The following is a 26,331-nucleotide window of genomic DNA, read 5'->3' on the forward strand; positions in this document are numbered from 1 at the left end:
ATAATAGAAAATTATATTCATTTAATTAGAATACTGCGACTCCCACTACTGCTCAACAATGGGTGGTCGACCTTGGTCATTTTCAATGCATGGTAGTTGCCATGGTGATCAACAGCCATGTACCGGTCCCCGTCCATGTAGTAACCCGACGACTTGCTCGAGCTCGACGAAATGGTCGACGACGATAAACTGTTGTAAAGCGGAGGAGGAAGACTGGGTCTGCGTGCGGTGCTCATTTGAATAAAGCCTTGTTCGTCACTGACAACATGCATTTCGCTCGCCGTCGTGTCGTGTAGCATCGCATGGTCACGCATGAATTGCGATAGCTCGGTCCAGCCGCCACCTACTCGCACCATGACCATCCTGCTCTTGAGGATTCGGCAGTACACCAGCCTTGTTCCAAACCAGTATCGACCCACTTTGCCAGGCACCATCTCGACCTTGACTGGATACGGTGCTTGATTCACGATTCTGCCAATTTCGACGTCAAGTTGGTTTTCTGGATCTGGTTCGTACAGCCGTTTTCGCCTGTTGTTGTTGTTGTTGTTGTTGTTGCTGGTCATGCTGTTATTCATGTTGGGTCGGGGACTGAGTGGTGAAGATGCTGATGCCAAGGGTGATGGAGCGTTGCTGTTGTTGGATGATGAAGATGAACATGAAGGGGATGATGCAGTATTAGGAGTAAAATTAGTAGTAGTTGTAGAAGTAGTAGATGCAAGAAGTGTAGGTAATGAAGTAAGTCGACCACGTGTCGCCCGTCGTCGCAACAAAGACTGAACACGGCGTTGGACAGATGCCCAGCGGTCGCACAATTGCCTGTATGGCTTGGTCAACATGAAATTATCCTCGGCAATTGCTTGTGCAGTGTCGAGCTTGTGCCCAATATGTTCGTCATAATACTTTTGCTGTGCTTCGATGGCTTGCAAGTCCTGCTTGCTCATGTTACGTGGCGTACTCGGCAGTGATTCTTCGAATATGCTAATCATCATGTGGGTATCGTCTGAAATCATTAAATATTCACTGATGGCTAGCGCTTGTGCAATCTTGCACTGGGTATCTTGAACCGAGTCAAAGAATTGATTAACATCGGCATTGACCATCGCCCTATAGGCCGCGTTTTCGTCAGTTGTGATCGCTGGATAGTGTTCTCGCATCAATGTCGCAGTAGTAGCTGCCAAATCAGTGATACGGCGCTCTATCGCAAGTGCTTCGGGCTCTCGTGGCATCGATCCAAGGTCCCGCTTGTCCACATCCCACCGGCAATAGCCCAGCTGTGCCCGAGCGCGCTTGATCAATCGTTCTACCGTAGCTAGTTGTTCCTGTTCATGCTGTTCTTTTAATCGCTCGGAAGCCATGGTTTCTGCCTGCTTCATCTGCTCGCATAAACCGTACCATGCTTCTTCGACACTCGATCGTCGATGCCGCGTCGCTCGTTCAACGTTTGCCTTGATCAGTGATGGGGCGTTGTCAACCCATCCATCGTCCTTTTGAAGGAATGCTTCAACCGTGGATGCCATCGCCGATACATCTTGACCTTCCCATGTCTTGATCCATGATGAAATCTCATGTGCTTGCATCGCGTGCTGGGCGACTTGCTGTAGACAATCATACGCTGCCTCCACGATTTGCACAGTCTCATTCAGCTTGGGATCTTGCCATTTGTCGCGTCGTGCTTGATGAACCGAGAGCGCTGAGATGCTGCGGAGGTAAAACTCTTGGATCACCGATGCATCCTTGTCGTCAACGATGGCACCCACAGCAAGCGTATCGTCATGCGCAGCCTTAACCGCTTGCTCAATAGACAGTCGTCGTCGCTCAGCTTCTTTTTGCGCCTCCATCTCTTCTGCTCGTTGCCTCTCTTCTTCTGCTTTTGCCTTGGCTGCGGCCACTGTTTCTCTGAGTTCGCCATGGCGTGCGAGAGCATGTTGCCGATTGCAGTCATCTGGATAGGCCATGATTCGATCCGCCACATGATTGAGCATCGTGTCAAGCACTGTTACGGATAGGGTGTACAACGAATCTTCAATCCCCTGAAGCTCCATGTGGATATCACAGTATGGCTTGGCTAAATTGGCTGCACGCACAGCCTCCTTGAGCACAGATTCAGTTTGTTGGTACTGCTGATGCAGATTGCGGTGATCTGGATATGCTTGAATGTAAGCGTTAAACAGATCCATCGCCTTGATAGCCTTGTTTTGGAAAGCATCCACATCCTGACGCTGTGTGTCTTGAAGAATTTGACACTCTCGCTTTTGCTGCCCCCATGCTGTCGTCACCCGCATGGCCGACAACAGCCCATCTACGAATGCTTGTGTCGAATTCTCCAGTTGTTTCTTGCCAAACAGGTCCTCGACATAATCCAAGGCCGAAATCAGATCATCGTTGTCAGCCTTGGCGCGTTCATACAGAGCTTGCATCGTGTCGCTGTATGTATTGAGCCGTCGCTTTTCGTTGTGCCACCGCATAAACAGCTGATCAATACCCTTGCGCTGAAGCGATTGTAACTTTTCGCGGTGCTGTTGAGAGCACTGTAGAACCGATCCGTCGTCCACGTTGAGGATTTGGATGGCATTGTGTTGTTCCGCGAGCCAATCGTACAGCTGACGATACGCATCCATGGCCTTCTGATCCTGCTGCTGCTTCTTGACTTGCTCGGCTTCAGCTGTCTTTTGCTCCCAAGTTTGACGCACGGTCGCAAGTACGGATTCAATGGCTTGCTCGTACTCGTTGTTGCTTGTGTCATTGCCTCGCAATTGGTTGATACGAACGATTCCATTTTGAGCAGACGTGGTCAAAGCATCCACTGCTTCTTGCGAATACACGAGCGCATCCGCCTTGGCGTGCAATTGACAGACAATCGCATTGCACTGGTCCTGTTTTTCGCGCTCCTTGCACATGTCTGTATGGGCACGCTGTCGCTGCACAGCATTTTCTAAGAGTGATTCGAGCTTGTGCCGCACCATCTTGTCGAAGTCGACGTCATCTTGGCCGCGGACGGGATAATAGAGCTCTGGGTCCTGTATACGCTTTGCCATGGCAATCAAATCCATGTTGATGTCGTTGTCATTGCCATGGAGACCAAGAAGCTCGTCCATCAACTGTCGAATCTTGTTGCATTGAATCTCGACATTTCTTGCAAACAATGTGGTATCGCGTAATTCTTGAATTCGTTCATCCAGCGACATTTGGGCAGCCAGGGTCTGGTCGAATTCAACGTGGTGATGCAAGCGATGCTGGTCGACATAGAGCTGCAGCGCCCGGATATTCGGAAGCTGAGGTGATGGTAGTGGCGATGATGGCGATGATGGCGGCGGCAACGCGTTGCTGTTGTGGTTGTTGTTCTCCTTGTTTTCATGCTGTGTAACCAACATTCTGCTGTCGTGAATCAACGTGACCAATTCGGCTTCTTGTTCGTCACACAATCGGAGCGCCCCATCCATGTGCGTCTGCCACGCGGTCTGTCGCTCGACATAGCCAGCCATCACGATGCGATACTGCTGTTCAGCGTGTACGGCATTCACAATGTCGGCAACGTGTTTTTGTCGCTCTAGATCTTTCTTAGTATTGAGGTGACTTTTCCTGGATCCTGCAGAAACAGATGCTTGTTGCATCTCCTCAAACGCTTCTTTGGTGGACTGGTGCAATGCGTCCAAGTGTGCCATTAGGGATCCGAGACTGGATTGGCTTTGCCAACCAGTTGCTGCTGCATCGAAATGAGCAAGCGTGTCTTGCCAGCGTGCATATGCGCCGTCGGCTGCAGCATCCAACATGCATTGTTGTTGTGTTTGTTTGTGTTGCTGGATCCGCACTGCAAGTTGCGCCAGAGCATCCGACGCTAATTTGTCCCAGGAATCGACCATGGAATGATGATCACAGCACCGTGTATCCAGGATTTGCGCCCTGATGTTTTGTACTCGGTTCTTTGCGCTTTTGTATTGGTGGTCGTCGTCATCAAACGACGCGGCAACAACATCGCCAGCAATGTTTGCCAGACATGCGTCCATATCGCGTTTAAGCTCAAGCGCCAATCGATATTTTTGGACAAGCATTGAGACCGTGCTATTAATTTCGACCAAAGCGTTGCATTCGCCGGATAGCCACGCCAAAAATATGCTTTGTTGGGCGTACGGCGCAGGTCGATTGGCATAGACGTTTTCGCTGGGACGTACGAATTCATACTGCTCTACGCTGGTCAAAAGCTTGCTTGTGACGTTGACAAAATCATCGTACGCGGACAGGGGCAGTTCTTGATGGCGGTCAAAGGACGTTACAATCTCGTTCCATGCTAATTCGAGCTCCTTGCGGTAACGCATGCCTTGTGTTTGCAGTTCCTTGACGCGTGATTGGTACAACTGATGGGCGTTGCGCTGAGTCAGCAGTGCATTGCCATATTCAACAAGCGCTACAAAGTCTTGATATTGCCGTTGGATTCGTGGATCGTGGTGTTGTTCCAAAACATCCGCCGCAATTGACGTATCAGCCAAAACACAAGGTGTATCTTCTGCATCGAATATGCCTTCTTCGATCGGCATCAATGTGGACCAGATGCAGAGCGTCTTTTCTTGAATTGCTGTGGACAGCTTTTCGAATGCATCACGTGTTTGCACTTGTTGCTCATACGCATCGAGGTCATTCTTTAGTTGCGTGAGCAGTGCATCAAGCTTGGCATTGGTTCGCTTTTTCTTAGATGTCGTCCGGTAGTCGCGGCAATCCTTTTGCAATTGTTGGATATCGTGCAGCGTTAAACCCGGCATGGCAGCACTTGTAGTCAAGGACTGCAGGGCTTCAATACGCATGTGGACCCACACATCCTCCTCCTCGTCTTTTGTTTTTTGCTGCTGCTGCTGCTGTTGTTGTTGCCGATTTTTTTGTTGCCGTCGTAATGTCAGCTCCAAATTGTCTTGCAGCAACCATAGAGACGCCTTGCGTCGCCGGACCAAATCCCGGATATCTGCATTTTTCAGGGTTTGATGCACTGGATAAGGGATTCGTGCAGCAATTCGTTCTGTAGCAACATGTACACGATCCTTAAACGATTCGACAACGGATACAGAAAGCAGCAGCTCATCGCCACTACTATTCTGCGACAGTAGTCTCTCGCCTTTTTTTTCCAACGCCTCTGTGTACTGAATAAAGGCATTCACATGCTCTCGTTGGTCGGCCAGCTGATGTTTACGTTGGCGAAATTCGCAGTATTGTTTTTGCATGGCGGTGTACAACGATGCGTTGGCTGCTGGGGCGGCTCCACTCCATCGTTGAAATGTTCGTGTCGCATCCCTTACGGCGATATCCACAACAGTTTCATTCTCAACATTATCAACGGCGTCCTCGTCCTCGTATTGGCGCATCGATGTGATTGCATATTTGTGTGCTGCAAGCCATGCCTGTTTCAGTTCCTCCAACCATCGCACGCGTCGTTGGGATTGTTGGGTATAACGGTACTGGTCCAAGGCTTGGAGCGGCTGCGTTAGTTTGAGACGCAAACCGTCGGATAGTAGTCCATGATGATGATAAAATTCATTGTTGTTGTTTTGGAGCTCCAAAAGAGCATCGATATCATCCGTATCCACCTTGGTTTCAATTTCAATCGCGTGCATGATCGATTGGCCATGCAAGGAACATGATTGAACACGGTCTAGCCAGCAGCGCAAGGAATGATATCGCTGATCATTATCCGCATCGTTACTCTCGTCATGGTGGAGATGATGATGTTGGATGAGCTGCATTCGGTGTTCGAGATCGGTCGTATCATGCAGTACGAGGGTGGATGTAAACAATTTCATGTGGATAAAATCGAGCTGCATGCACACGAATGACGGCATGCTCCTTATTACTGTTTTATGCATATTAGTTCTTACTTTCCCTGTGATCAAAAGGACCCTTCTCGCATTGTTTGCGCAGAAAGCAAAGAGACGGATTATTTACCAGCGAAGATGCTTTTAGGAGCATGTTGGTCAGGGTGTTTATACTGCAATCGATGACGGATCGCGCTGATAAACAAAACATAGTCGTCCGTGTAGGGTATTTGCCAATGATCGAAAAACAGCTGCTGTGCAAAAGTGGTGTTCTTGTCGTTGTCGTTATCGTGCCGTAAGCGGATGATTAAGTCTGGAATGGAGGATGCAAAGTATCGGTGTGCAAGACACAGGAGCCACTGTTGTTGTGATGGAATGGTAAGAGGAGTACCATCTGTTCCTTTTTCCGCAGTTGTTGTGGCCGTTTTAGCTGTTGATGGCGGTGCAAGAATGGAGAGTGCAAAGTAGAGCGAAAGCTGCGTTCGGATCCATTCATAAATGCTATATAAACACACATGAGCATCATTGTTTATAGTCATCGAGAAATACTTTCTATGCCTTTTTGTATCAGACCCGTACTCTTGTTCTTGTTGCGTATGGTGATGATGATGATAGTGTGGTTGTTGCTGAGGACCGGTCATGGGATAGTGTCGAGGAGAGGGAAAAGAGCGAGGAGGTGTATTTCCTAGAGGATGAAGGAGTAGGTGTAAGGACGTTCAAACGACGTAATAAGAGTAGTTTGTTGTATGTGTGTGTGTGTGGAGAAGAAGTGGGGAAAAAGAAAAAGGACGGAAAGAAAAGCGAGTAGAGTAAGAGTAGAAAGGAACGTAAGGAGGCGCGCGCGCTTTGGGTAACCTGCGACTGCTTATGGCGAGAAGCAGGACCTGTCAGTCAGTCAGCCGGGTCAGTCGGTCAGTTGAAAGGGTGGTTGTGCGAGTGTATGCGCCAGAATGTTTGTTTTTGTTAAGGAGAGGAGAGTATACAAGGTGGACGGGTACGAATATAAACAAGTGGAAGAGAAGTGAAACTGTTACCCTGACGATTCGAGGTTGTTGAAGGGAAGGTTGGGGGTGTGGGTGGGTGGGGGCGACTGATGGACAGACTGCAGATGTCTGACCTCCCTACTAGGAAACCAGCCATGCGCTGAGCAAGAAAAAACGCCAGCCAATGGCAATTTTTAAAATTTAGGACCACACCTTTTTATTTTAATTATCAACATATTATTTAGCAACGACTCGACTGTTCCAGCTGCCGTTCAATGTCGCTAGCAAGCAGTCGATGAACCGGATACGTTGGATGCCCTGAGTCTTTTGTGTGTGTGAGTATGTGTGAGTGAGTATGTGTGAATAATACATCATGCGTAATGTAGAAAGCCCCACTCCCCCCTGCTGCTGGCCTTCTTCGGGCATATGCCCAAATTAATAATCACCACTACTTACTGAGCCAAAAATACTCGTACGGCGCCAAACAGCCGTAGTTTTCATAGTTCGTATTGAAATCAGGAGCCGTCGAGTTTGGACAGAAAGTGGTGATATCCTTGAAGCCAAGTTCTTCTGCATTGTCGAGGTACCCATTGAACAGGTCGAACGCATTGATTAACATGACATTGGCGTCTGTGTGCTTGCGCTGAAATGCACTGATGTGTTCGTCCAGAACGCCGTTGAACGTATCAATGACTTGTGCATAGCCGTCGTGGCTGTCACCGCCAGGCGATCGGTCGCGTGGTGGTACATTAAAAAATAGGAATGATCGCACATTGCGGGCATACAGCTCATCCTATAATTTCCATATATCATGTGATGCCAACAAGTAAATTTGAGTACTTTTTTAAGGTGTGGTGTCAAATATAGCAACGTCTGTGTCACACTTGTCATACCACTTTGTTAAAGTAGACATCGATGAGTTGGTTGTAAAACGTAGGAAACGAAATCTAAAATTCACCGATGATGAGAATAAGGCTTTTCGCGTCAGCTTATGATAAATGGAGGGGGATTTAGGGGTCAAATTGTAATAAACGTTAAAATACACTTACGTTGGTCCAAGATTCCGTGTCGCCAACATCGTTGATGCTTAAAGTTTATAAGGTTAAACTTGGTTTGTTGTCATCCCAATAATATGCAATATGTATGTAGCTTATTTCTTACCCCATCCAAAACGTTGCCAACGTGTTTGGAGGCTTCCAATGAATGGCACGGTCGACGTGATCCTTCCATTGATCCACTTGCTCCACAAACGAAATAGTATATGGATGGTGCTTGGAAATGAGTACTGGATCGATATCAGCCCCAGCAAAGGCGATATCATACAAAGCTGGATCGCAGCGTTGTGGCAATCCTTGATAACATTCGGTCAGGTACTCGGCCCAATTAGGTCCTCCCGCACTCGTCTATAAGAGATGTTAGTGATCCTGTTCCTGGATATGACAATGGCCGAAATTCATTAATGATGAGCGTTTTGTCTTTGCTGACCTTGTTAAGGAGGATGGGATTGTGATGGACAGAACCAGGCGATGTAAAGTTATCCCAAGAATAATTCTTAGTTCCTAAACGGCCTTCCACATAACTGTACGAATCTCCAAAGACGAATCTAATAGCAGTTGCAAGAGAAGCGTGTTAGTATGAAAATAAAGCTGTACCGTGTAGTTCGTCTCGCTCCATTAGCCTACTAGCGTGCACACATACAGAGTGTCAATGCGCTTCCAGCAGAAGCCAGTCGGACGTGGCAGTGCATACACGATGTTTTGCGATAGCAGTAGCAACCCAGCAACAACAACAAGTTGCAGGAACAAGAACATGGCGACGATTGAGTAACGACTCGATGGCCAAACCATTAGCCATTATATATACCCACCCGCAAAAGGAGAATATGGAGCATTTTCTTTTATTCTTTCCGAGTATCCAAATGTGTGGGTATGTGTGTTTGTGTGAGAACGGAAAAGAAATAGCAAATGTACATTGAAGGTAAAATTGGCCTTTATGGGTCCGTTTTTTGCTTTTTATTCTCGGTACTGCTGCTCGTCTGATCCTTATTCTGCTTACGCTTCTGCCGCCTTGCACGCTTTTTGGCCGTCCGTGCCTCATCCCCGGCTTTTAATTGTGCAATTTTATCGTCATACTCTTTCTTTTCGTATTCCTAATAAGCACAATCATCCACACGGTGTTAAAAAAACAAAGAACTCTCCGGATTTCTCTATCTCCTATTTTTTTCCCATAGTGAATCTTTTCAGTTGTGGTACCTTGCGTTCCTCTTCATCCATATCTTTTAACCGAGCGTATTCTCGCCGTCTATGTGCACGATATACGTGAAAGTCACCACTGCCTGCACCAGCACTCGATCCTATTAAGAGTTACAACAAATACAACCATCCATCGTGAGAATCATGTATAAGTATGGAGTAATTACTCTTGTTGGTCTTCTCAATGTCCAGCAATCAACAAACATGAAAAGAGAGAGAGAGAGATATTTAGTGAGGATTGAAATCATCGATCTGTACTCACCAGGAACATTGCGCACAAAATCTTTGGGCGCTTTTACTGATTTCTCTCTGGGACCTTGTGGTATTACGATCGGCTTGTCGATCTTTTGAAATAACTTTTCCAATTGCTTTTGTGTTTTTTGTGTTGTAGTTAGAGTGTGCCGGTTTATTTTGGATTTCTCTTCTTCTTCTGCCATTTTTCTGGTTTTTTTTGTGTTGTAATTTATTATGCGCCGATCAAAGAATGTTGGAGAAGGATAGCGAAAAAGAGACGCACTGTGGCACTGAATTTGAACTTTTGACACAAAAAAAAATGCGCACGCTGTCGGTGTCTATACATAGCGAGCACATATCAATGGGGTGGAGAAGGTAACGCTGACAACAGACATTGTATGATAATACTAACACAGCAAAGTATGCAAACAAATACATAGTTAGCACTGTAATGAGTGGTTGCTACTAAATAACATGCTCAAGATGTAGCGTGAGGGCTATATACATAGCGCATGTTGACTCGTTTTCGTCCGTAAAAGTACAATCGCGACTACAAGATGATACTTTGAGCTATCTCAAATTTTCGGGTAACTAAGAATATAAAAGTTCCAATAAGAATGGCATCGCTTGAGCGAATATTCAAACGTTTAATGTAAGACGCATGTCCCATATGTGGGGAGGGGGAAGTGATGCTGTCGTGAAGCGTATTTCATTGGTGTGCCACTACGCCGGCCGACGAAATCAAGATATCGAAGCAAGGAGCAGTTATCAGCAGTACAATTCGAGTACTTGGTCATCGACAAATACATAGCAACGAGGATGAGCCGAGCCGACGAAGCTATCGAACACGCAGTTGCTGTAATTGCTTCCAATGTGAGGAGTTAGGAAAGATACACTGGTTGTTGCAAACGCATTTGGCAAGATACATACTACGTGATTGGACATGGAAACGGTCTGTGCGCTTTTATCTTTCTATATTGTTGGGTGAAGATAAAGTGAGCCGCATTGTAGCAGTTCAACCTTGGAGCAATCAACAAGATGTTTATTAAGGAAGAAGAAAAATAGAAAGTCAAAGAGATGACAACGAGTTTGGTTCTGGAAAGCAATGAAAGAATATTTTCTCAAAGTCATCTATTATAGTATACCAATAAATGAAAAGAAAGTGCTTTCCATCCGTACGTTTAGACAGCATATGTCTTTGTTCGGATCCGCCTTCTGCTTTCAAAAATTGCTGCTGGGTTGACTCAAATCAACTTTCTTACTATGCGCATCACCAAGTTTATTACAGGATAGTCTAAACACTTCTTTTGCTACTGCGTTTACCGTATATGATATAACAGACCCTCCCACTATTACATGCGTCACTCTGATTGAACATATGGCGTTGATAATAATCATCGTCTCTGATACTCTTGAAACAAATACAAACGATTTTCGTTTCCCACCTCCATCAAGGGCCGTGTAATGTTATTATGTCGTTCACAGCCCTTTACAGGCTATCAAAGTGCTCCAAGACCCTTCCTTATACGACGAACCGATATCAAAAACTCTGACATGGATTTTGGCTATGTTCATCTACGACAACTTTCTAGTAGTCTTCTGTGGATTGGACAGCGGTTCTTTTTATGAATAACTTGTGTCCTACACTTGACTTGACTTCCAACATCATTTTCCGATATACAGATGAGTACCTTGGTAATTTTAATGTGATTATGACAATATTCCATGGTAGCTGTTTCTGCTGTTAATTTAAGTGAGAATGCTCTAAAACTTTTACTGTTTAGAGGCTGTTGACCCTATTCTCCACCATTTTATATCATGAGTTATTGCCATATCACGTTGGTATTAGCTCTTCCTTGGCTACTGAATTTCATTGGATAAGATTCTCCCGCAGGAAGAGTTAAGGTGGGATGCACATAGAAGCTGAGAAACCACGTCTTCTTCCTCGCTTTTAAGAAAATGGGCGACCAAGGTTAATTTCTTTTATTGGAAATGAATCAATGTTTACTGTTTCAACTCATTGCAATCAAGTATAGGGTCCATTTACTCAGTATTACAGGATGTGCCTGTCATGGTGTCTCATCACTACAGGCTTCCGAAGCAGGTAAGGGAGAGGACACACACTATTATGCCGAGTAGAAGCGACAAGAACAACGGCCAAAGAGAAGACTTACGAGAAAGATAAACTATATAGATATTTATCGATACAGAACTTTCACCATTACCCGAATCCCTCGACAATTTGGTAAGCATAAAAAGAAATTAACCTACGGCGTGGGTGTGTATTGGCACAAGCCAAAACGAACACCTAAAACAAAGAAGCTCACAACCAAAGGTGCGTGTATATCTATGGGTCCCGGTGTAGTCAACATACCCGTTCAATGTAGAACGAGAGGCACTTTCAGAAATGGCAGCCGCTCGGAAACAGCAACAAGAGGAGCGCGAGCGGCTGCAGAGCGAATACGTCAAACGGCAAAAGCTTGCAGCACGCAGAATTGCACCGGGTTTCCTCGATACCGATACTCGAATTTTGCAGCCAGAACCATTGTATCACCGTGACGAAGAAGGAGAGGAAGGAGAATTGCCTTCGGCTCCACGCCATCAGCAGCTCGATTATCAAAAGTTCGAGCAAGGTCTGGCACCTCCAGATCCTTGGGACCAGCCGGAAAATGATTTGGTTGCTTTACGGTCGATTTTAGGACCTGCGGATCAAGGTAAAATTTGGTGTATTCTGTGTCTCGCTTATTGTTGGTCTCTAAACATTTCGGTTAAACTGAAAACTTTCATTTTTCAAAAGGCTGGGCCAATATGAAAAGACAACAACAACAGCAGCAACATCAACATCAACCTCGTCCACCACAGCCACAGCTACTGCCACAGCAACCGCAGCCGCAATCTCATCCACATCCAACACAGCAGCAGCAGCAACAGCAACAGCAACATACCTATCCTCCCACACGGCCTCATGTGCCTGCTCCAGCACTTCCTCCCAAGCCGTACGCCAGCTCACCGTCTTCTGCACAGACGTCTCCTCGGGCTGCCTCGGTTACACCTGTATCAGACTCACCGCCACCTCCTGTGCCTCCCCACCCGCAGCACGATGATCTAATTGAAGAATTGGTCAACATGGGCTTCTCCAAACCGCAGGCTGCAGATGCTCTTGAAAAGAACGATCATGACCTGACGAAGGCAACAAATTTTTTGCTAGATCATGGGATTGGCTAAATTAGGAAAGCGCTTTATTGTAAATAATGCAAAATATCAAAGAAAAGAACCGGTATACATATATAAAAATATAATTACAGAAAGCAAAGAGAGGGAAAGGAATGACACGTCTATGTTATTAGGGTTTCGTGCTTGTGCTTTTTTTGAATGAGTAACAAGAGGGTGTGAGTGTGCTATTGTGTTTGAGTGTGTGTGTGTGTGTGTGTATGTGTTGTGTGTAGTTTAAGTGTGTGCACTGTCCAAAACCATTATACAGCATTGCTAGCCAGGTCAACCTCTTCATCTTGATGATACTTGAGTCGACCATTCTGTCGCTGCACGTGCGATGCCCAGAACTTCTTGGCCTCATCAACAATAAACACTGAGCTTGTGACAAACACGATCTTGATGAGATCATAGACTGACAGCGGCTCCGTTTGAAAAATAGATTGAAGGAAAGGTGTGTAAATGACCAGCAACTGCGCAAAGATCGATCCACCCACGGCAAGATTGAACATGCGGTTCGAGAAAAAGCCGACAGAAAAGATGGACTTTCGAGCAGAACGACAAGCCAGTGCATTGAACATGTCGAAGAACACAAAGGTTGTAAACGTCTAAACATTCAGAGTATGCTATTAGTCTATCACGTTAAAAGTAAACGGTAAGTGTTTCCCGAACAAAAGACTTACCATCGTGATATCGCGGTTAGTCACAATGCCATCCTCCATTTCCGAAATATAGATGAACATGGTACCCAAAACAACCACCGAAGCTGCCGTCAGAACACGCGATACTACACTCTGCGTCAAAATCTTGTCACTGCGCGATCGTGGTGGCTTCTTCATCACGTTGGGATCAACAGGCTCAACACCCAGTGACTGAGCAGGTGGTCCATCCATGATAATATCTAAGCAAGCATCGTCAGCCATCATGTGTTTCTCGCCCCCCAGTCGTTTACCATCAATAGTCAACTTACTGATCCAAAGAATCTGCATGGCATTCAGCGGTGTTGCAAAACCACACAGCGTGCACAGTGCAATCAGGGTTAAAGCCGAGATGCTTGTGCTGAGTTGGAAGGTCAAGAAGTTTTGAATGTTGTAAAAGATCGATTTGCCCTCTTCGATAGCGTGCAATATTGTCGAAATATCATCATCCACCAAGATCATATCAGCCGCCTCCTTTGAGACATCAGTACCACTCTTGCCCATGGAGATACCAATGTCGGCCATCTTGAGTGCCGGGGCATCGTTCACACCATCGCCCGTCATGGCAACAACAGCACCATTAGCCTGGTATGCCTTGACGATAGCCAATTTGTGCTTTGGCGTCGTGCGAGCAAACACAGACACGGTTCCAATCATTTCTTGCAATTGTCGCTCGCTCATTGCTTCGATATCGCGTCCAGTCAAGCAGCTTGACTTGACTGTGTTTAGCGGAATGCCAAGCTTACGGGCAATCGACATGGCGGTCGCTTCGGAATCACCGGTAATCATGGCGACAGAAACCCCGCCCTGGCGCAAGTCCCGAATAGCATCTGCGACACCAGCACGTGGTGGATCATGAACAGCAAGGAAGCCAGTAAGCGACAGCTCCTTGGGATTGGTTCCAAAGGCAGTGGAGATGACGCGAAGACCGTGAGAGCTCATGGCTGCTACATGCTGCAGAACCATCTCCTTAATATCAGCCGTTAGTGGGTGCTTCGTGTCGTCAGACTCGTAGAATGTACTACACTTTTCAAGGATAATCTCGGTAGCACCCTTGAAATAACAGGCTGATTCCTTGGTACGCTTGTCCTCACATTTGACCATCATGAACTTCTGGTCCGAATTAAAGGGAAGTTCTTCAACACGCTCAAAGTTCTATAGAGCCCCAGAAAAATCAGTATCTCATCTATCTTCTCCTATGCTCCCGCAAACAATGTGTAAACTAACCTCACGGTCATCCTTCAGACCGCTACGAACGCTGACTTCCAAGAGAGCGATGTCGGTTGGCTGACCAATGTACTTGCCATCCTCGCCAACATAAGCATTGTTACACAAGTTGCCTGGAATAATGTGTAACCGGTTAATAATTGCCGGATAAACGCGCATGAATGAATATCAATTACCTATCCGCAGTGTTTGATGCAGTGCTGCGCTGAGTTTGCTCGGTGCATTGTGCTCGTAATCAAACGTCTTTTCATCATCAATGGTAAACACTTTGGTCACCGTCATCTGATTTCTAGTCAATGTTCCTGTCTTGTCTGCACACACTACGTTGACAGAGCCCAGTGTTTCGACGGATGGAAGTTGTTTGACAATGGCCTTTCTGTTGGCCATGCGCAGTACACCCAGTGCCAAAGTAACGGTGACAACGATTGGCAAGCCTTCTGGAATAGCAGCAACAGCGAGACTGACTATATGAGAGGATATCAAAAGGAGGTGGGTTAATACAAATTTAATATCCAGCAGATCAATTTCTGCGCATTTCTGTTTGCAAATTTCTGCCTCCCTCTCCCTCCGCCCCCCAAAAAAACAACTTTTTAATTCAAAGTATCATGAATTACCTCCAATCGTGAACATTTCAAGCCAATGTCGTCCTTGGATCAATCCAATAAGGACGATGACGATGATGATGCCAAACGACAAGATTGACAGTTGTTTACCAAGTTCGTTCATATTAACCTGAAGCGGCGTTTTGCGATTCTCGACTTGCTGCATCAATTCGAACACGTGTCCAAACTCGGTGCTTTTGCCCGTAGCAACAATCAAACCGGATCCATAACCGTTGCGAACCAAAGTTCCCATAAATGCGATATTGTCGCGTTCGGATAAAGCAAGCTCGGCATAGCTATTTGTATTGATGGCATTGGTGTGCTTTCGTCTCGGCTTATTTTCGCCCGTCAAGTTGGATTCGTCAATTTCCAGATCGACAGCCTTTCATATATTGGAGAGAAGAAGTGTTTTAATATGTATGCCCTGTAATCATCCCTCCACTGTACAGTTTTTTCTCTTGACAGTTTACAGTAATCAATCGACAATCTGCAGGAATTCTATCCCCAGTACTGAACCGGACAAGATCACCGGGAACAAGTTCGTTGGCTAGCACGGTGATAATCTGGCCATCTCTGTTGACAGGTTGTAAGACGAAAAGTTCATTCTCTTTCCACTCCCCCCCCAAAGAATACCACCCCCTTGCCCTTTTTGCTCCCTTTTTCTCTATAATAAACGTACCTGACAAGATGGCAGTAATGAGGTACGAGCTTGTTCAATGCTTCAAGAGACTTTTCGGATCGATATTCCTGTACAAATGCAACTGTGCAAACAGGTCGCGTCAATTAAACTGTTTCTTGCTTTGCAATATCTGTCTTCCAATCTCGCACATATGAAGGTCCAAAGTAATATGTACCTGTAACTACAATAACAATTGCCTACAGATATGATATGAAACACTCGGTGAGCGAAATAGAACCGAAACAGCGAAACAAACCGAAGTCGACTAAAGAAAATAAACGCGCAAATGCGCGAAAGAACGAAATGCCGTAAGTGCAACTAACCACTGTAATGCTAATAGCGTCATCCATTTGACCCATCACCAAGGAGACAAGGGCCGAGCCGAGTAGCAATAGAATAAGCGGATTTTCTGTAAATTGTTGAAGGAATTTGGAAAAGAGCGATTCTTCTTCCGCCTTGTCAAGTTCATTCGAGCCATAAATCGAGCGCAGGCCAGGCACTTCGGCCTGAGCAAGACCAAGTGTAGGGCTGGTGTTGAAATCGGATGAGACTTGATCAACACTTTGGCGTGCCGATTTGGCAGAGGGCGTTGTCGTGTTGCTTTCTAATAATGTGCTTGCCATGACTGCCAATGAACGATCTCCATGAAGTAGGGGAGAGAAAGAAGGAAGGAGGGAGGTGCAGAGACAAGGGAAGGGAGAGGCTAGTTGGTGGTTGGGTTTAGAAAAATAAAAATAAAAGAGGTTAAAAAGGTTATAGCTAGATAGGTAAGGTAAGGTGGTGGTGGAACGGCGAAGAGTGGCTGTTTCGCTTTAATTGGTTGGAATGCAACGGCCTCCACTCCGCGATGATCGACAGAGAAAAGATGGTATTATTACTGGTTGCCAGCCGAGAACTTTTATTTACCTTTTCGGGCACCGCATTTGTGTTGCAGAGATGGATGGTATGGTTCGATCGAGGTGCATTGTATATAAACCTTTGATATAACCTGCAGAGTCCGCACAAGGAAGAAGGTTTACTTGTATTAGCAGCGGGGGCATCCGATATGCAACACATCCCAGAGTGGCATAGTGACATGAGCTAGATTGTGGCTGGAAAATTCCGCAAAGCTCGTGTGGCCCATTTACTGCTGAATATTACTTTAGTGGTACAGATGGACCTATCACCCTGGGCAATAAGTTGGTAATTATCTCTGGGTTCAATTAGAGTTTGGGTCAAGGAAGTACCTGTAAGATCGCAGAGGCAGCCACACGCGCCAAATCCTCTGGTCTTACCATCATTGATTCAAATCCTTTATTGTGGGCCGGGGATAGCCTTACACATCGATGACTCAACAGTCTGAACGCGGTGAAGAAATATCAGTGCTGATGATGGTGCAGTAGTCACTTTGATTAGCTAGCTTCGACGTATTAGTGAAGGCTAGAACTGATGGTGTCGTGGAATCTTTCTATGCACTAAACTTTAATAAGCCTAACTCGCACTGGCTGCCATTTAATGCAAACCCTAACAATTAGGGCACGACTGCAAAGTGTACATAATATCACTCTATGCCATACCGATATTAAGTGTATGTTCTGTTGTCACCTTGACGTACGTGTAGTTTTTGTTGCTCTCGTTAGTAAACGTCTGGAATATATAATGTTGTGAAGGTCATCAGATATTGTGACTCTCTATTCTGTAATATTATTTCCCCTCTGACGGTATTGTGGAATAAAGCGCGTCCTTTTCTCAGTCCAGACTTTTGGGAGTTTTGGAGAGATTATTCATTGAGTGAATAGCTCATCCTTACTTTGGGTTTCTTTTGTTACGACGAAAGGATTGACTTGTGGTCGCTTGGCAGTACTGTTATTGAATGATGGATCGTGTGCCCCCGCACTACTTGATCAAGGATGAGGAGGCAGCTCGTTGACATTATCGCCACTGAGCCCAGCCCAGCCTTCACCTACAGCCACCCATCCGTGTACATGCGTGGTCTTGTTGCATGGCTGCTTGATGAAGATGCGCGCAATAGACCCAGTGCTCAAGATGTAATTTTGGCATGTAATGTAGTGTGTATGATAAATTGAGAAAATAGGGCTAACATGATTGATTGGTGTAGGAAATCGATGCTCTTGTCAAGAGTAATCTCCCCTACTTCATGGAGATCTTTCAGTGGCAGTCATGGCAAGCACATTATCAGAAAGCAACACGACAACGCCCTCTGTTAAATCGGCACGCCAAAGTGTTTGATCAAGTCTCATCCGATCTCAACACCAGCCCTACACTTGGTCTTGCTCAGGCTGAAGTGCCTGGGCCTGCGCTCGATCTATGGCTCAAATGAACTTGACAAGGCGGAAGAAGAATCGCTCTTTTCCAAATTCCTTCAGCAATTTACAGATAATCCGCTTATTCTATTACTACTCGGCTCGGCCCTTGTCTCTTTGGTGATGGGTCAAATGGTGACGCCTATTAGCATTACAGTGGTTAGTTACACTTACGGCATTTCGTTCTTTCGCGCATTTGCGCGTTTATTTTCTCGAGTCGACTCGGTTTGTTTCGCTGTTTCGGTTTCTATTTCGCTCACTGTGTGTTTCATATCATATCTGTAGGCAATTGTTATTGTAGGTTTTTGCGAGAGTGGAATGCAAAGCAAGAAACAGTTTAATTGACGCGACGTGTTTGCACAGTTGCATTTGTACAGAATATCGATCCGAATAGTCTCTGAAGCATTGAACAAGCTCGTACCCTCATTATTGCCATCTTGTCAGGTACGTTTATCATAAAGAAAAAGGGAGCAAAAAGGGCAGGGGGTGGTATTCTCTGGGGGGGGGGGAGTGGAAAGAGAATGAACTTTTCGTCTTACAAACTGTCAACAGAGATGGCCATATTATCTCTGTGCTAGCCAACGAACTTGCTCCCGGTGATCTTGTCCGGTTCACTACTGGGGATAGAATTCCTGCAGGTTGTCGATTGATGAATGTAAACTGTCAAGAGAAAAAAGTGTACAGTGGAGGGATGATTACAGGGCATACATATTAAATCACTTCTTCTCTCCAATATATGCAAGGCTGTCGATCTGGAAATTGACGAATCCAACTTGACGGGCGAAAATAAGCTGAGACGAAAGCACACTAATGCCATCAATACAAATAGCTATGCCGAGCTTGCTCTATCCGAACGCGACAATATCGCATTTGTGAGAACCTTGGCTCGCAACGGTTATGGATCCGGGTTGATTGTTGCTACGGGCAAAAGCACCGAGTTTGGACAAGTGTTTGAATTGATGCAGCAAGTCGAGAATCGCAAAACGCCGCTTCAGGTTGATATGAACGAACTTGGTAAACAACTGTCAATCTTGTCGTCTGGCATCATTATCGTCACTGCCCTTATTGTTCTGATCCAAGGACGACATTGGCTTGAAATGTTCACAATTGGAGGTAATCCGCGATACTTGAATTGGAAAATTGAAAGTGGGGGGTGAGAGGGAGGCAAGAGGTTGCAAACAGAAATGCGCAGAAATTGATATGTCGGATATTAAATTTGTATTAACCCACCTCCTTTTGATATCCTCTCATATAGTCAGTCTCGCTGTTGCTGCTATTCCAGAAGGCTTGCCAATCGTTGTCACCGTTACTTTGGCACTGGGTGTACTGCGCATGGCCAACAGAAAGGCCATTGTCAAACAACTTCCATCCGTCGAAACACTGGGCTCTGTCAACGTAGTGTGTGCAGACAAGACAGGAACATTGACTAGAAATCAGATGACGGTGACCAAAGTGTTTACCATTGATGATGAAAAGACGTTTGATTACGAGCACAATGCACCGAGCAAACTCAGCGCAGCACTGCATCAAACACTGCGGATAGGTAATTGATATTCATTCATGCGCGTTTATCCGGCAATTATTAACCGGTTACACATTATTCCAGGCAACTTGTGTAACAATGCTTATGTTGGCGAGGATGGCAAGTACATTGGTCAGCCAACCGACATCGCTCTCTTGGAAGTCAGCGTTCGTAGCGGTCTGAAGGATGACCGTGAGGTTAGTTTACACATTGTTTGCGGGAGCATAGGAGAAGATAGATGAGATACTGATTTTTCTGGGGCTCTATAGAACTTTGAGCGTGTTGAAGAACTTCCCTTTAATTCGGACCAGAAGTTCATGATGGTCAAATGTGAGGACAAGCGTACCAAGGAATCAGCCTGTTATTTCAAGGGTGCTACCGAGATTATCCTTGAAAAGTGTAGTACATTCTACGAGTCTGACGACACGAAGCACCCACTAACGGCTGATATTAAGGAGATGGTTCTGCAGCATGTAGCAGCCATGAGCTCTCACGGTCTTCGCGTCATCTCCACTGCCTTTGGAACCAATCCCAAGGAGCTGTCGCTTACTGGCTTCCTTGCTGTTCATGATCCACCACGTGCTGGTGTCGCAGATGCTATTCGGGACTTGCGCCAGGGCGGGGTTTCTGTCGCCATGATTACCGGTGATTCCGAAGCGACCGCCATGTCGATTGCCCGTAAGCTTGGCATTCCGCTAAACACAGCCAAGTCAAGCTGCTTGACTGGACGCGATATCGAAGCAATGAGCGAGCGACAATTGCAAGAATGATCGGAACCGTATCTGTGTTTGCTCGCATGACGCTAATGCACAATTAATCGGCTATCGTCAAGGCATACCAGGCCAAGGTGCTGTTGTTGTTGCCACGCGGGCCGATGATATTGTCAGCAGTTGCAATGCAACAAAAGCAAGCGTTTTTTATGACATCAAATCTTATGGAATTCGCACGAAAATGCAACTACCGTCAGTAAGTAAAAAAACTTTTCCTTGATATGTTATGCTTAACCATGGATGCTCAATCTAATTACTATTCTGATTTTTCTTTATACCAGCCCAAGTCAAACATAAATTCTTGATCTTGAAGACGATCATTGGGAAAAGGGTTTTCCTACAGACGAATTGGGCGAATTAGAAGAAAGCAGCAACAGAAACAGAAACGACAGCACAACCACCACAGCTGCTACTCACAGTTCAACTACTCTGCAGAGCCTGAGCTAATACCCAAAAATATGGCCGGTCTTGTCTTTTGCGATCATCTACTACTGTAAAGCCCTTCTTGAACGATAGGTTGTTGCCTATATATCCAAGTTTTATCGCTCAACACCGTACTATGATATCGTATCCAGCATTGGAGATACTGGTTATTGAGAGATTCATAATTGAGTATACCGGAAACAGCAGCAATAACAACAACAGGTCAGCAGCAACAGGATTATCAATACTTCACTACCACCGACGACGACGACAACGACTATCTCACCGTTGAAGTCGCTGATAATCCATGAATCAGCGAATAATAACAATGTGCTCACTCGAGCTGGCATACGATGCCCAGATCTTGTCCATCTGGAATTGGTGTTATGCAAATGGAGCAGTAACGATGAACATACAGTCATCCGGATTAATATAGCCCGCTAAAAATTCAAATATCTTCAATTGGTTATGCCGAGTATTTGCCGACATTTTTGAAGCACCCCGACGGTCGGTATGGGATTTCAAGGAATCAGTGTTCATGGCGCACAGCAATCACGTTAACCCGTCGATCCGCTTCCTGGCCTCTCGGATTATTTGCTGTTGAAAAAGCAGAACGACGCTACTATTGCTGCTACCACCGCTCGACCTGGAGAGAAACGGCTGGAGGAAGAAGAAGCGAACGATGACGGACAAAAGTCAATAACACGGGTGCTTTGCAGAATACAATCGCTCCGGTTCTAACGGCTACTTCTGGAAAACGCGTGAATAACACGGCGGATACTGTCTCGTGGTTGGAGAGCAAAAGTGGAACTAAGCAGAAAGTAGAGGAAGTGGTTACGAACGATCGTGGCTTTGTGAAAACCTGGTCTGTCATCCTGTCACCGCGAAGCTTTGAAGTTTTTACTATAATGGAGCTCGACTGGATCACGAAGACATGCACGACCAAAGATACTTTCGCATTTTTGGAGAACCTTGTCAACCTCTAATCTGACCAACAACAAAATAATCTGTATACATAACATGAACAACATCGACAATAAACAAAGCCGAGCGCTTGATATAGCATTTTGTATATTTACTTGGAAGGTGTTGTCATCACAGATATATAAGCGCCTCTATTCGGTGTTTGATACACGAATGTTGTAGTGAATTCACTGGAAATGCGTTTGATTTTTGAAACACTATGCGCGTAGCAAATTTAAATACGTAACAGAATACGACCGCTGTAATTGTTACTACTTGCACGTCGTCATACTACATACAACCATCAGATAACAGCACGAAGATGCATGAGATTAATTACTGTTACTACTGTACAATCTGACAGACTTACTTGGTTGAACTTCGTTTGAAATATCTATTGAATAAGAAGCTATAGGAATAAAGCCAAGTTTTTCGAGGTGCTTCGAGGCGTGGGGTGACCCAGTATTTATAGGCAGCTCCTTCTCATCATTCGCTGTATATGAGTATAATATCTGTATCACCACTTAACAGTATTTGTAATGAAATTTTAATGTTTAGAAAGTTGACAAACAATAAAAAACAAATGGAATTAAGAAGAAACTGGGAATGGAGGAGGAATGAAGAAGATGAGAGGAAAGGGTGACCAGGGACTTTTTTAAATAGGAAATGCGCTGTCATGGTTCGATGTAGGGGTGGATGTGAAAAAGAAGCAGCTCTTCCTCTTGAATGAAGTTTATAGGTTGGGATGTTGAGGTAGTTAGTAGTGGAGAAGAAGATTAAAACATAAAAAGTATAGAGACTTATAGTGTGGTGCGATGCATTGCATATGAATATGCTATAACAAAAGAAGCGTGAGCTGGTGATGATGATGATGATGTAATAAGGGAGGTGGCTCGTAGTGTGTGATAATGTATCATCAATAGTAGTGTGTGTCTGATCAGAATGGGCGAGTATATAAGAAGAAAAAAGGGATAGAGTAGCGTCGAGCTATAGAGAACTTGTTTAAGCCTTTCTTTGTTTTTGCCGCTTCGACGGTGATACCGATGGCTGAGCTGATGTTGATGTTGATGATGTTGATGATGTTGATGGCTCATTACCATTTGAAAACGACGAAGATGGTGGTGATTCAGTAGTGGCGTTACTTGCTGCTGGGGATGACGAGAATGGGCACAGTGAAATTAGGGGTGGTCAGAGAAAATCTTTGATTTTTGATGACGTTAGTAGCTGGTCATTATGACGGTAGTCATAACCCTAGAATGATGGTAGTCATTCTAAACACTTGCCTACAAGTGTCTCATAAACAGTGTTCTTTAAACATGTTTAAACTGTTTAAACTATAATATTCTTTTGTGTTTAAGAAAAAACAGGCTAGACCTTTAGGTCGACGCCCAGTTCAATAAAAAATCAACGAAGTTAGATTTTTATTAGAACGCTTGACAGTATAATGAATAATAAATAAATTAGTGGTTTACCACATAATTTATTATTATGAATTGATACTCGATGTGGGTCATTGCATGGTTAAAAGATTAAAGCACAGTTTTTATAAAAAAAAAAGTGGAGCTTATAGTACTTACTTAGAGCGACTTAGTATTACTAGTACAATATGTTATCGTAACATTGGAGGAATTAAACCACAACCGGCAGTACATACAGCTGCTGTGTCTCTACGTGTGTATATCCAACGATTTCAACCTTGCGAATCAGCTCGGGTGCTTCTTAGACAATCTCCCGAAGTTGGTCTTATATGACAACGGGCATTTTCACCATACCATCTTTCCATTCCTTCGTCTGATCTGCTTCGCTTACAACTTCCATGCACCCCAGTTCCTTTCCACCACTGATATAAATGGCATCCATTTTTCTTCCCATCGCCTTTCGTTGAACTTCTTCAACTGCAGAAAGTTTGCGCTTGCTATTGGATGCTGTTGCGTTTGCTTTGCTGGACTTTTCTTTGCTGTATGATATATAAAAACACAATCATTGAAATAATGCGTTAGTTCATATGTTATTAAAGTGATGGTGTGCATAATTGCTATCGCATACCTGTAAGCGGTGATCGGCGAGCCAATGAAGACAGTGTTGATGAAGCCCCACATCTGGTACTGTTTGTCGGACTCAAGATATCCTTCCTTGACATCAGCATGCTTCATGCAAAGGAGCGAAACAGACATCAAAGTCATCGTCAACCATGCGAGAAGAGGATCATCGATAGGATCGTGGACAATCTTCTGTGCATATTTATAAACGTCCTTGGGCGTTTTCTACAAATAGCGATATAATACCAAAAGGGTTAAGAACATACCACAATCATCATAATCCGTGTTTGTTTTAACTTACTACTGTTTGAAGAAGTTCGGTCAACTTATCAGCGATGCATTCAGTCACAGGCAACAACAGCGGGTTGCCATGATCTTCTTCTAATTCGCCCAATTCGTCTGTGGTGAAAACGCTTTCCCAATGATCGTCTTCAAGATCAAGGATTAATGATTGACTTGGGCTGGTATAAAAATGAGTAATTTAATTTGAGCATCCATGGTTAAGCATAACATATCAAGGAAAAGTTTTTTTTTTTACTTACGGGTAGTAGTTGCATTTTCGTGCGAATTCCATTATTTTTTCTTCAACTGCTTTGGGCTTCTCCTTCTTTTTTGTGGCTTCTTTTTCTGTTGCTTTGAGTGTCCAGAACTTTTCCGGATCCAGTTTTGCGAACATCTTGTCAATTTGTTGTTTTTCTTCTTTGGTCAACAATATGCTCGAAGCTGTTGATGTTGATTTTGCCTTGGCTTTGGGACTTATTGATGGTGTTGCAGGTTTTGTTGTTGTGACAGCAGTGGCTGGGCCATTTCCTTGCGTTACTTCCATTTTGTCTTCTAGTTTCTTTTTGATATTTTCAAAGGATGGCTCAGCTCGAATCTGATAAATATATGATTGAATGTCAATTGTATCAGTAACACGTACGTATATAATTATATAGCATTTCATTTTTAATTGTAATAACGCGTACAAGAGTAATTTCAGCATCGCACGTGGCTCTTTCCAGCTCGTATATCCAAAATGATTTGAGATCATCGATTGCGTTTTCTTTTGTTGCATCGCAACTGCTGACAATATCATCGGCGAGGTGATCGACGATTTGTTGGTAAGAGATTTTTTTTGTTGTTTTTGAGAGTTCGGAGATTGCTATTTCGGATATTAAAAGAGTGTCAATGCTATTTGTGAATAAATCAGAACTAGATACACACCTTTTTCAACCAAGCTGTGTTCTGTCATATTGGGTTCGACCCTGTCGTTGTCGATGAAGTTGCAATGGAAATACCAACAAAATAAATGTTAACAATAGTTTTTAGATATATTTATGAGAGGTTCATGCTAGTTATATTGAAACTCCTCGATATACCTACTTTTTGCTTTGATAATAAAACTTCAAAAACCATAGGAAGTAACAAGACACAATATTTTGCGCGAAGGGAAGAAGGAAAGAAAAGGGGAAAAAAATTTATTGCTATCAGTGGCTAAATGAGTGAAAATTTTTCTTAGCTATTCCATTCTTGGGAGGTCGATCCGTAGTTTTCCTTTTGCCCTTTTCGAAGGAACGCCATTTTATTATTGGATTTAACCCAAAAGTTCACAAAAATGTGTAAGTAAATAATAGTACCATGACACCATTATAATTAATTTAATAGATTGATGTTACGATTGATATGATATTCATGAAAGTAGCATCCTTTAATCTTAACTCCATATGAAATAGTTATTAAACTTCTTTTTACAATCTTTCTATTTAATACTAAACCCTTTAATCTGGCATACTCTAAATCACATTCCTCTATTTTCCTAATTTCTTCATTAATAGGATTTAACATTAAACTATAAAGATCATTAGGATCATCTTTCATATCAGATTCAACTAAATTAACTTTACTAGCTAGATCAAAATCAGAAATCATTGCAGCTAAATGTTGTACACCATTATATGTTGCATCTAAATAAATTGGTAATCTAGAAATAAAGTTTAATGGATCCTTATTATAACCTTGTAACTCAAAACAAAAAGCTAAAATTAACATAGGTTCATCAGCTTTTCTCCATAATCCTGAATTTAAATCTAAGATTTCTGAAAAATGTTGATCAACCTATTCTAATCTTTTGGTAATAGATAATTTATTTAATCCAAAAGCATTTGCTCCATAAACCTTTAATGAATTTAATCCATTTTCAGATAATACATTACCTTTTTTGAATAACAATAATGATCTTGCTAATTCACCACCTTGGAAATTTAATTCACCCCCTTAGCAATAAACTCTTCCTCTCTAGTCTAAAAAGAAAGTAAAATAAAATGTTCAACATCTCTATAAAGTTTAGCAATAGTTAAAATTGAATTATTATATAAGAATCTACTATTATAAGATGTAATTTCAAATTCTTTTTCTTTATTATTCTTTTTAATAATCTCACTCATTTCATCTGTCTCCTTATGTAATGTTCTAATAATTAAATCATCATTAAGTGGCAGATTCATTAAAAGATCTAATACTTTAAGATTAATATTGAAACCAATAGATGACATATAATTAACCATTTTAATTGTCATTTTATTTATAAATTTAATATTTGACTCAGTAAATCTTTTACTTCTAATTAAAGGATTAAAACTCTTAATATTA

At 43.8% G+C, this 26,331-nt stretch overlaps 9 protein-coding genes across 9 annotated transcripts; 3 read left to right on the forward strand and 6 right to left on the reverse strand.

Moving 5' to 3' along the window:
- Window positions 1–17: 17 nt before the first annotated feature.
- BDB00DRAFT_873239 (uncharacterized protein) lies at window positions 18–6,436 on the reverse strand (the record flags this gene model as incomplete). The annotated part of the gene is made up of 3 exons (XM_053127065.1): window positions 18–5,833; window positions 5,926–6,296; window positions 6,375–6,436. 3 exons carry the CDS (start codon window positions 6,434–6,436, stop codon window positions 18–20), a joined length of 6,249 nt encoding a protein of 2,082 aa, XP_052978926.1.
- Window positions 6,437–6,919: 483 nt separating this feature from the next.
- On the reverse strand, window positions 6,920–8,828 carry BDB00DRAFT_427403 (uncharacterized protein). The gene is made up of 7 exons (XM_053117348.1): window positions 8,477–8,828; window positions 8,264–8,381; window positions 7,940–8,181; window positions 7,828–7,864; window positions 7,672–7,725; window positions 7,235–7,571; window positions 6,920–7,102 (listed from the first exon to the last, which is right to left on the reverse strand). Exons 1-7 carry the CDS (start codon window positions 8,623–8,625, stop codon window positions 7,020–7,022), a joined length of 1,020 nt encoding a protein of 339 aa, XP_052978927.1. The 5' UTR covers window positions 8,626–8,828; the 3' UTR covers window positions 6,920–7,019.
- Window positions 8,769–9,467, reverse strand: BDB00DRAFT_873241 (uncharacterized protein; the record flags this gene model as incomplete). Its single annotated transcript, XM_053127066.1, has 3 exons — window positions 8,769–8,927; window positions 9,031–9,131; window positions 9,293–9,467. The coding sequence occupies 3 exons, from the start codon at window positions 9,465–9,467 to the stop codon at window positions 8,769–8,771; spliced, it is 435 nt and encodes a 144-aa protein (XP_052978928.1).
- A 1,605-nt stretch (window positions 9,468–11,072) lies between these two features.
- Window positions 11,073–12,543, forward strand: BDB00DRAFT_827587 (uncharacterized protein). The gene is made up of 4 exons (XM_053123806.1): window positions 11,073–11,368; window positions 11,459–11,509; window positions 11,630–11,978; window positions 12,062–12,543. The coding sequence occupies exons 1-4, from the start codon at window positions 11,336–11,338 to the stop codon at window positions 12,487–12,489; spliced, it is 861 nt and encodes a 286-aa protein (XP_052978929.1). The 5' UTR covers window positions 11,073–11,335; the 3' UTR covers window positions 12,490–12,543.
- Window positions 12,544–16,527, reverse strand: BDB00DRAFT_827592 (PMR1-type calcium-transporting P-type ATPase). The gene is made up of 10 exons (XM_053123807.1): window positions 16,004–16,527; window positions 15,856–15,877; window positions 15,681–15,762; window positions 15,472–15,574; window positions 15,014–15,383; window positions 14,576–14,863; window positions 14,400–14,512; window positions 13,445–14,327; window positions 13,158–13,375; window positions 12,544–13,082 (listed from the first exon to the last, which is right to left on the reverse strand). The coding sequence occupies exons 1-10, from the start codon at window positions 16,301–16,303 to the stop codon at window positions 12,738–12,740; spliced, it is 2,724 nt and encodes a 907-aa protein (XP_052978930.1). The 5' UTR covers window positions 16,304–16,527; the 3' UTR covers window positions 12,544–12,737.
- Window positions 16,528–17,402: 875 nt separating this feature from the next.
- On the forward strand, window positions 17,403–18,325 carry BDB00DRAFT_427564 (uncharacterized protein). The gene is made up of 3 exons (XM_053117350.1): window positions 17,403–17,716; window positions 17,779–18,142; window positions 18,269–18,325. The coding sequence occupies exons 1-2, from the start codon at window positions 17,570–17,572 to the stop codon at window positions 17,998–18,000; spliced, it is 369 nt and encodes a 122-aa protein (XP_052978931.1). The 5' UTR covers window positions 17,403–17,569; the 3' UTR covers window positions 18,001–18,142; window positions 18,269–18,325.
- Window positions 18,326–18,588: 263 nt separating this feature from the next.
- Window positions 18,589–20,597, forward strand: BDB00DRAFT_427551 (P-type ATPase). Its single transcript, XM_053117349.1, has 5 exons — window positions 18,589–19,096; window positions 19,239–19,526; window positions 19,590–19,702; window positions 19,775–20,471; window positions 20,557–20,597. The coding sequence occupies exons 1-4, from the start codon at window positions 18,943–18,945 to the stop codon at window positions 20,273–20,275; spliced, it is 1,056 nt and encodes a 351-aa protein (XP_052978932.1). The 5' UTR covers window positions 18,589–18,942; the 3' UTR covers window positions 20,276–20,471; window positions 20,557–20,597.
- Window positions 20,598–23,404: 2,807 nt separating this feature from the next.
- Window positions 23,405–24,934, reverse strand: BDB00DRAFT_909734 (uncharacterized protein; the record flags this gene model as incomplete). The annotated part of the gene is made up of 6 exons (XM_053128639.1): window positions 23,405–23,618; window positions 23,708–23,925; window positions 24,002–24,161; window positions 24,243–24,577; window positions 24,669–24,844; window positions 24,907–24,934. The coding sequence occupies 6 exons, from the start codon at window positions 24,932–24,934 to the stop codon at window positions 23,405–23,407; spliced, it is 1,131 nt and encodes a 376-aa protein (XP_052978933.1).
- Window positions 24,935–25,257: 323 nt separating this feature from the next.
- On the reverse strand, window positions 25,258–25,944 carry BDB00DRAFT_909735 (uncharacterized protein). Its single transcript, XM_053128640.1, has one exon. It carries the CDS (start codon window positions 25,729–25,731, stop codon window positions 25,336–25,338), a length of 396 nt encoding a protein of 131 aa, XP_052978934.1. The 5' UTR covers window positions 25,732–25,944; the 3' UTR covers window positions 25,258–25,335.
- Between the last annotated feature and the right edge of the window lie 387 nt (window positions 25,945–26,331).

This window comes from Zychaea mexicana, assembly GCF_025766255.1.
Source record: "Zychaea mexicana strain RSA 1403 chromosome Unknown BDB00scaffold_45, whole genome shotgun sequence".
Taxonomy (NCBI): domain Eukaryota; kingdom Fungi; phylum Mucoromycota; class Mucoromycetes; order Mucorales; family Lichtheimiaceae; genus Zychaea; species Zychaea mexicana.

Bases quoted from the DNA above. Each gene is read 5' to 3' on its own strand.
- BDB00DRAFT_427403 (XM_053117348.1), bottom strand. From the start codon at position 8,625: ATGGTTTGGCCATCGAGTCGTTACTCAATCGTCGCCATGTTCTTGTTC. The intron at 7,865-7,939 runs GTAAGAAATAAG...ATAAACTTTAAG, and splicing joins TTGGCAACGTTTTGGATGGG to CATCAACGATGTTGGCGACA. The intron at 7,103-7,234 runs GTAAGTAGTGGT...CACACACAAAAG, and splicing joins GTACGAGTATTTTTGGCTCA to ACTCAGGGCATCCAACGTAT.
- BDB00DRAFT_827587 (XM_053123806.1), top strand. From the start codon at position 11,336: ATGGTGTCTCATCACTACAGGCTTCCGAAGCAG. The intron at 11,510-11,629 runs GTAAGCATAAAA...GTCCCGGTGTAG, and splicing joins CCGAATCCCTCGACAATTTG to TCAACATACCCGTTCAATGT. The intron at 11,979-12,061 runs GTAAAATTTGGT...ATTTTTCAAAAG, and splicing joins TTTAGGACCTGCGGATCAAG to GCTGGGCCAATATGAAAAGA.
- BDB00DRAFT_827592 (XM_053123807.1), bottom strand. From the start codon at position 16,303: ATGGCAAGCACATTATTAGAAAGCAACACGACAACGCCCTCTGCCAAA. The intron at 15,384-15,471 runs GTAAACTGTCAA...AATATATGAAAG, and splicing joins CAGATTGTCGATTGATTACT to GCTGTCGATCTGGAAATTGA. The intron at 14,864-15,013 runs GTAATTCATGAT...CCTCTCATATAG, and splicing joins TGAAATGTTCACGATTGGAG to TCAGTCTCGCTGTTGCTGCT.
- BDB00DRAFT_427564 (XM_053117350.1), top strand. From the start codon at position 17,570: ATGAGGAGGCAGCTCGTTGACATTATCGCCACTGAGCCCAGCCCAGCC. The intron at 17,717-17,778 runs GCATGTAATGTA...TGATTGGTGTAG, and splicing joins GTGCTCAAGATGTAATTTTG to GAAATCGATGCTCTTGTCAA.
- BDB00DRAFT_427551 (XM_053117349.1), top strand. From the start codon at position 18,943: ATGCAGCAAGTCGAGAATCGCAAAACGCCGCTTCAGGTTGATATGAAC. The intron at 19,097-19,238 runs GTAATCCGCGAT...CCTCTCATATAG, and splicing joins TGAAATGTTCACAATTGGAG to TCAGTCTCGCTGTTGCTGCT. The intron at 19,527-19,589 runs GTAATTGATATT...ACATTATTCCAG, and splicing joins GCATCAAACACTGCGGATAG to GCAACTTGTGTAACAATGCT.
- BDB00DRAFT_909735 (XM_053128640.1), bottom strand. From the start codon at position 25,731: ATGTTAATTTTAGCTTTTTGTTTTGAGTTACAAGGTTATAATAAGGAT.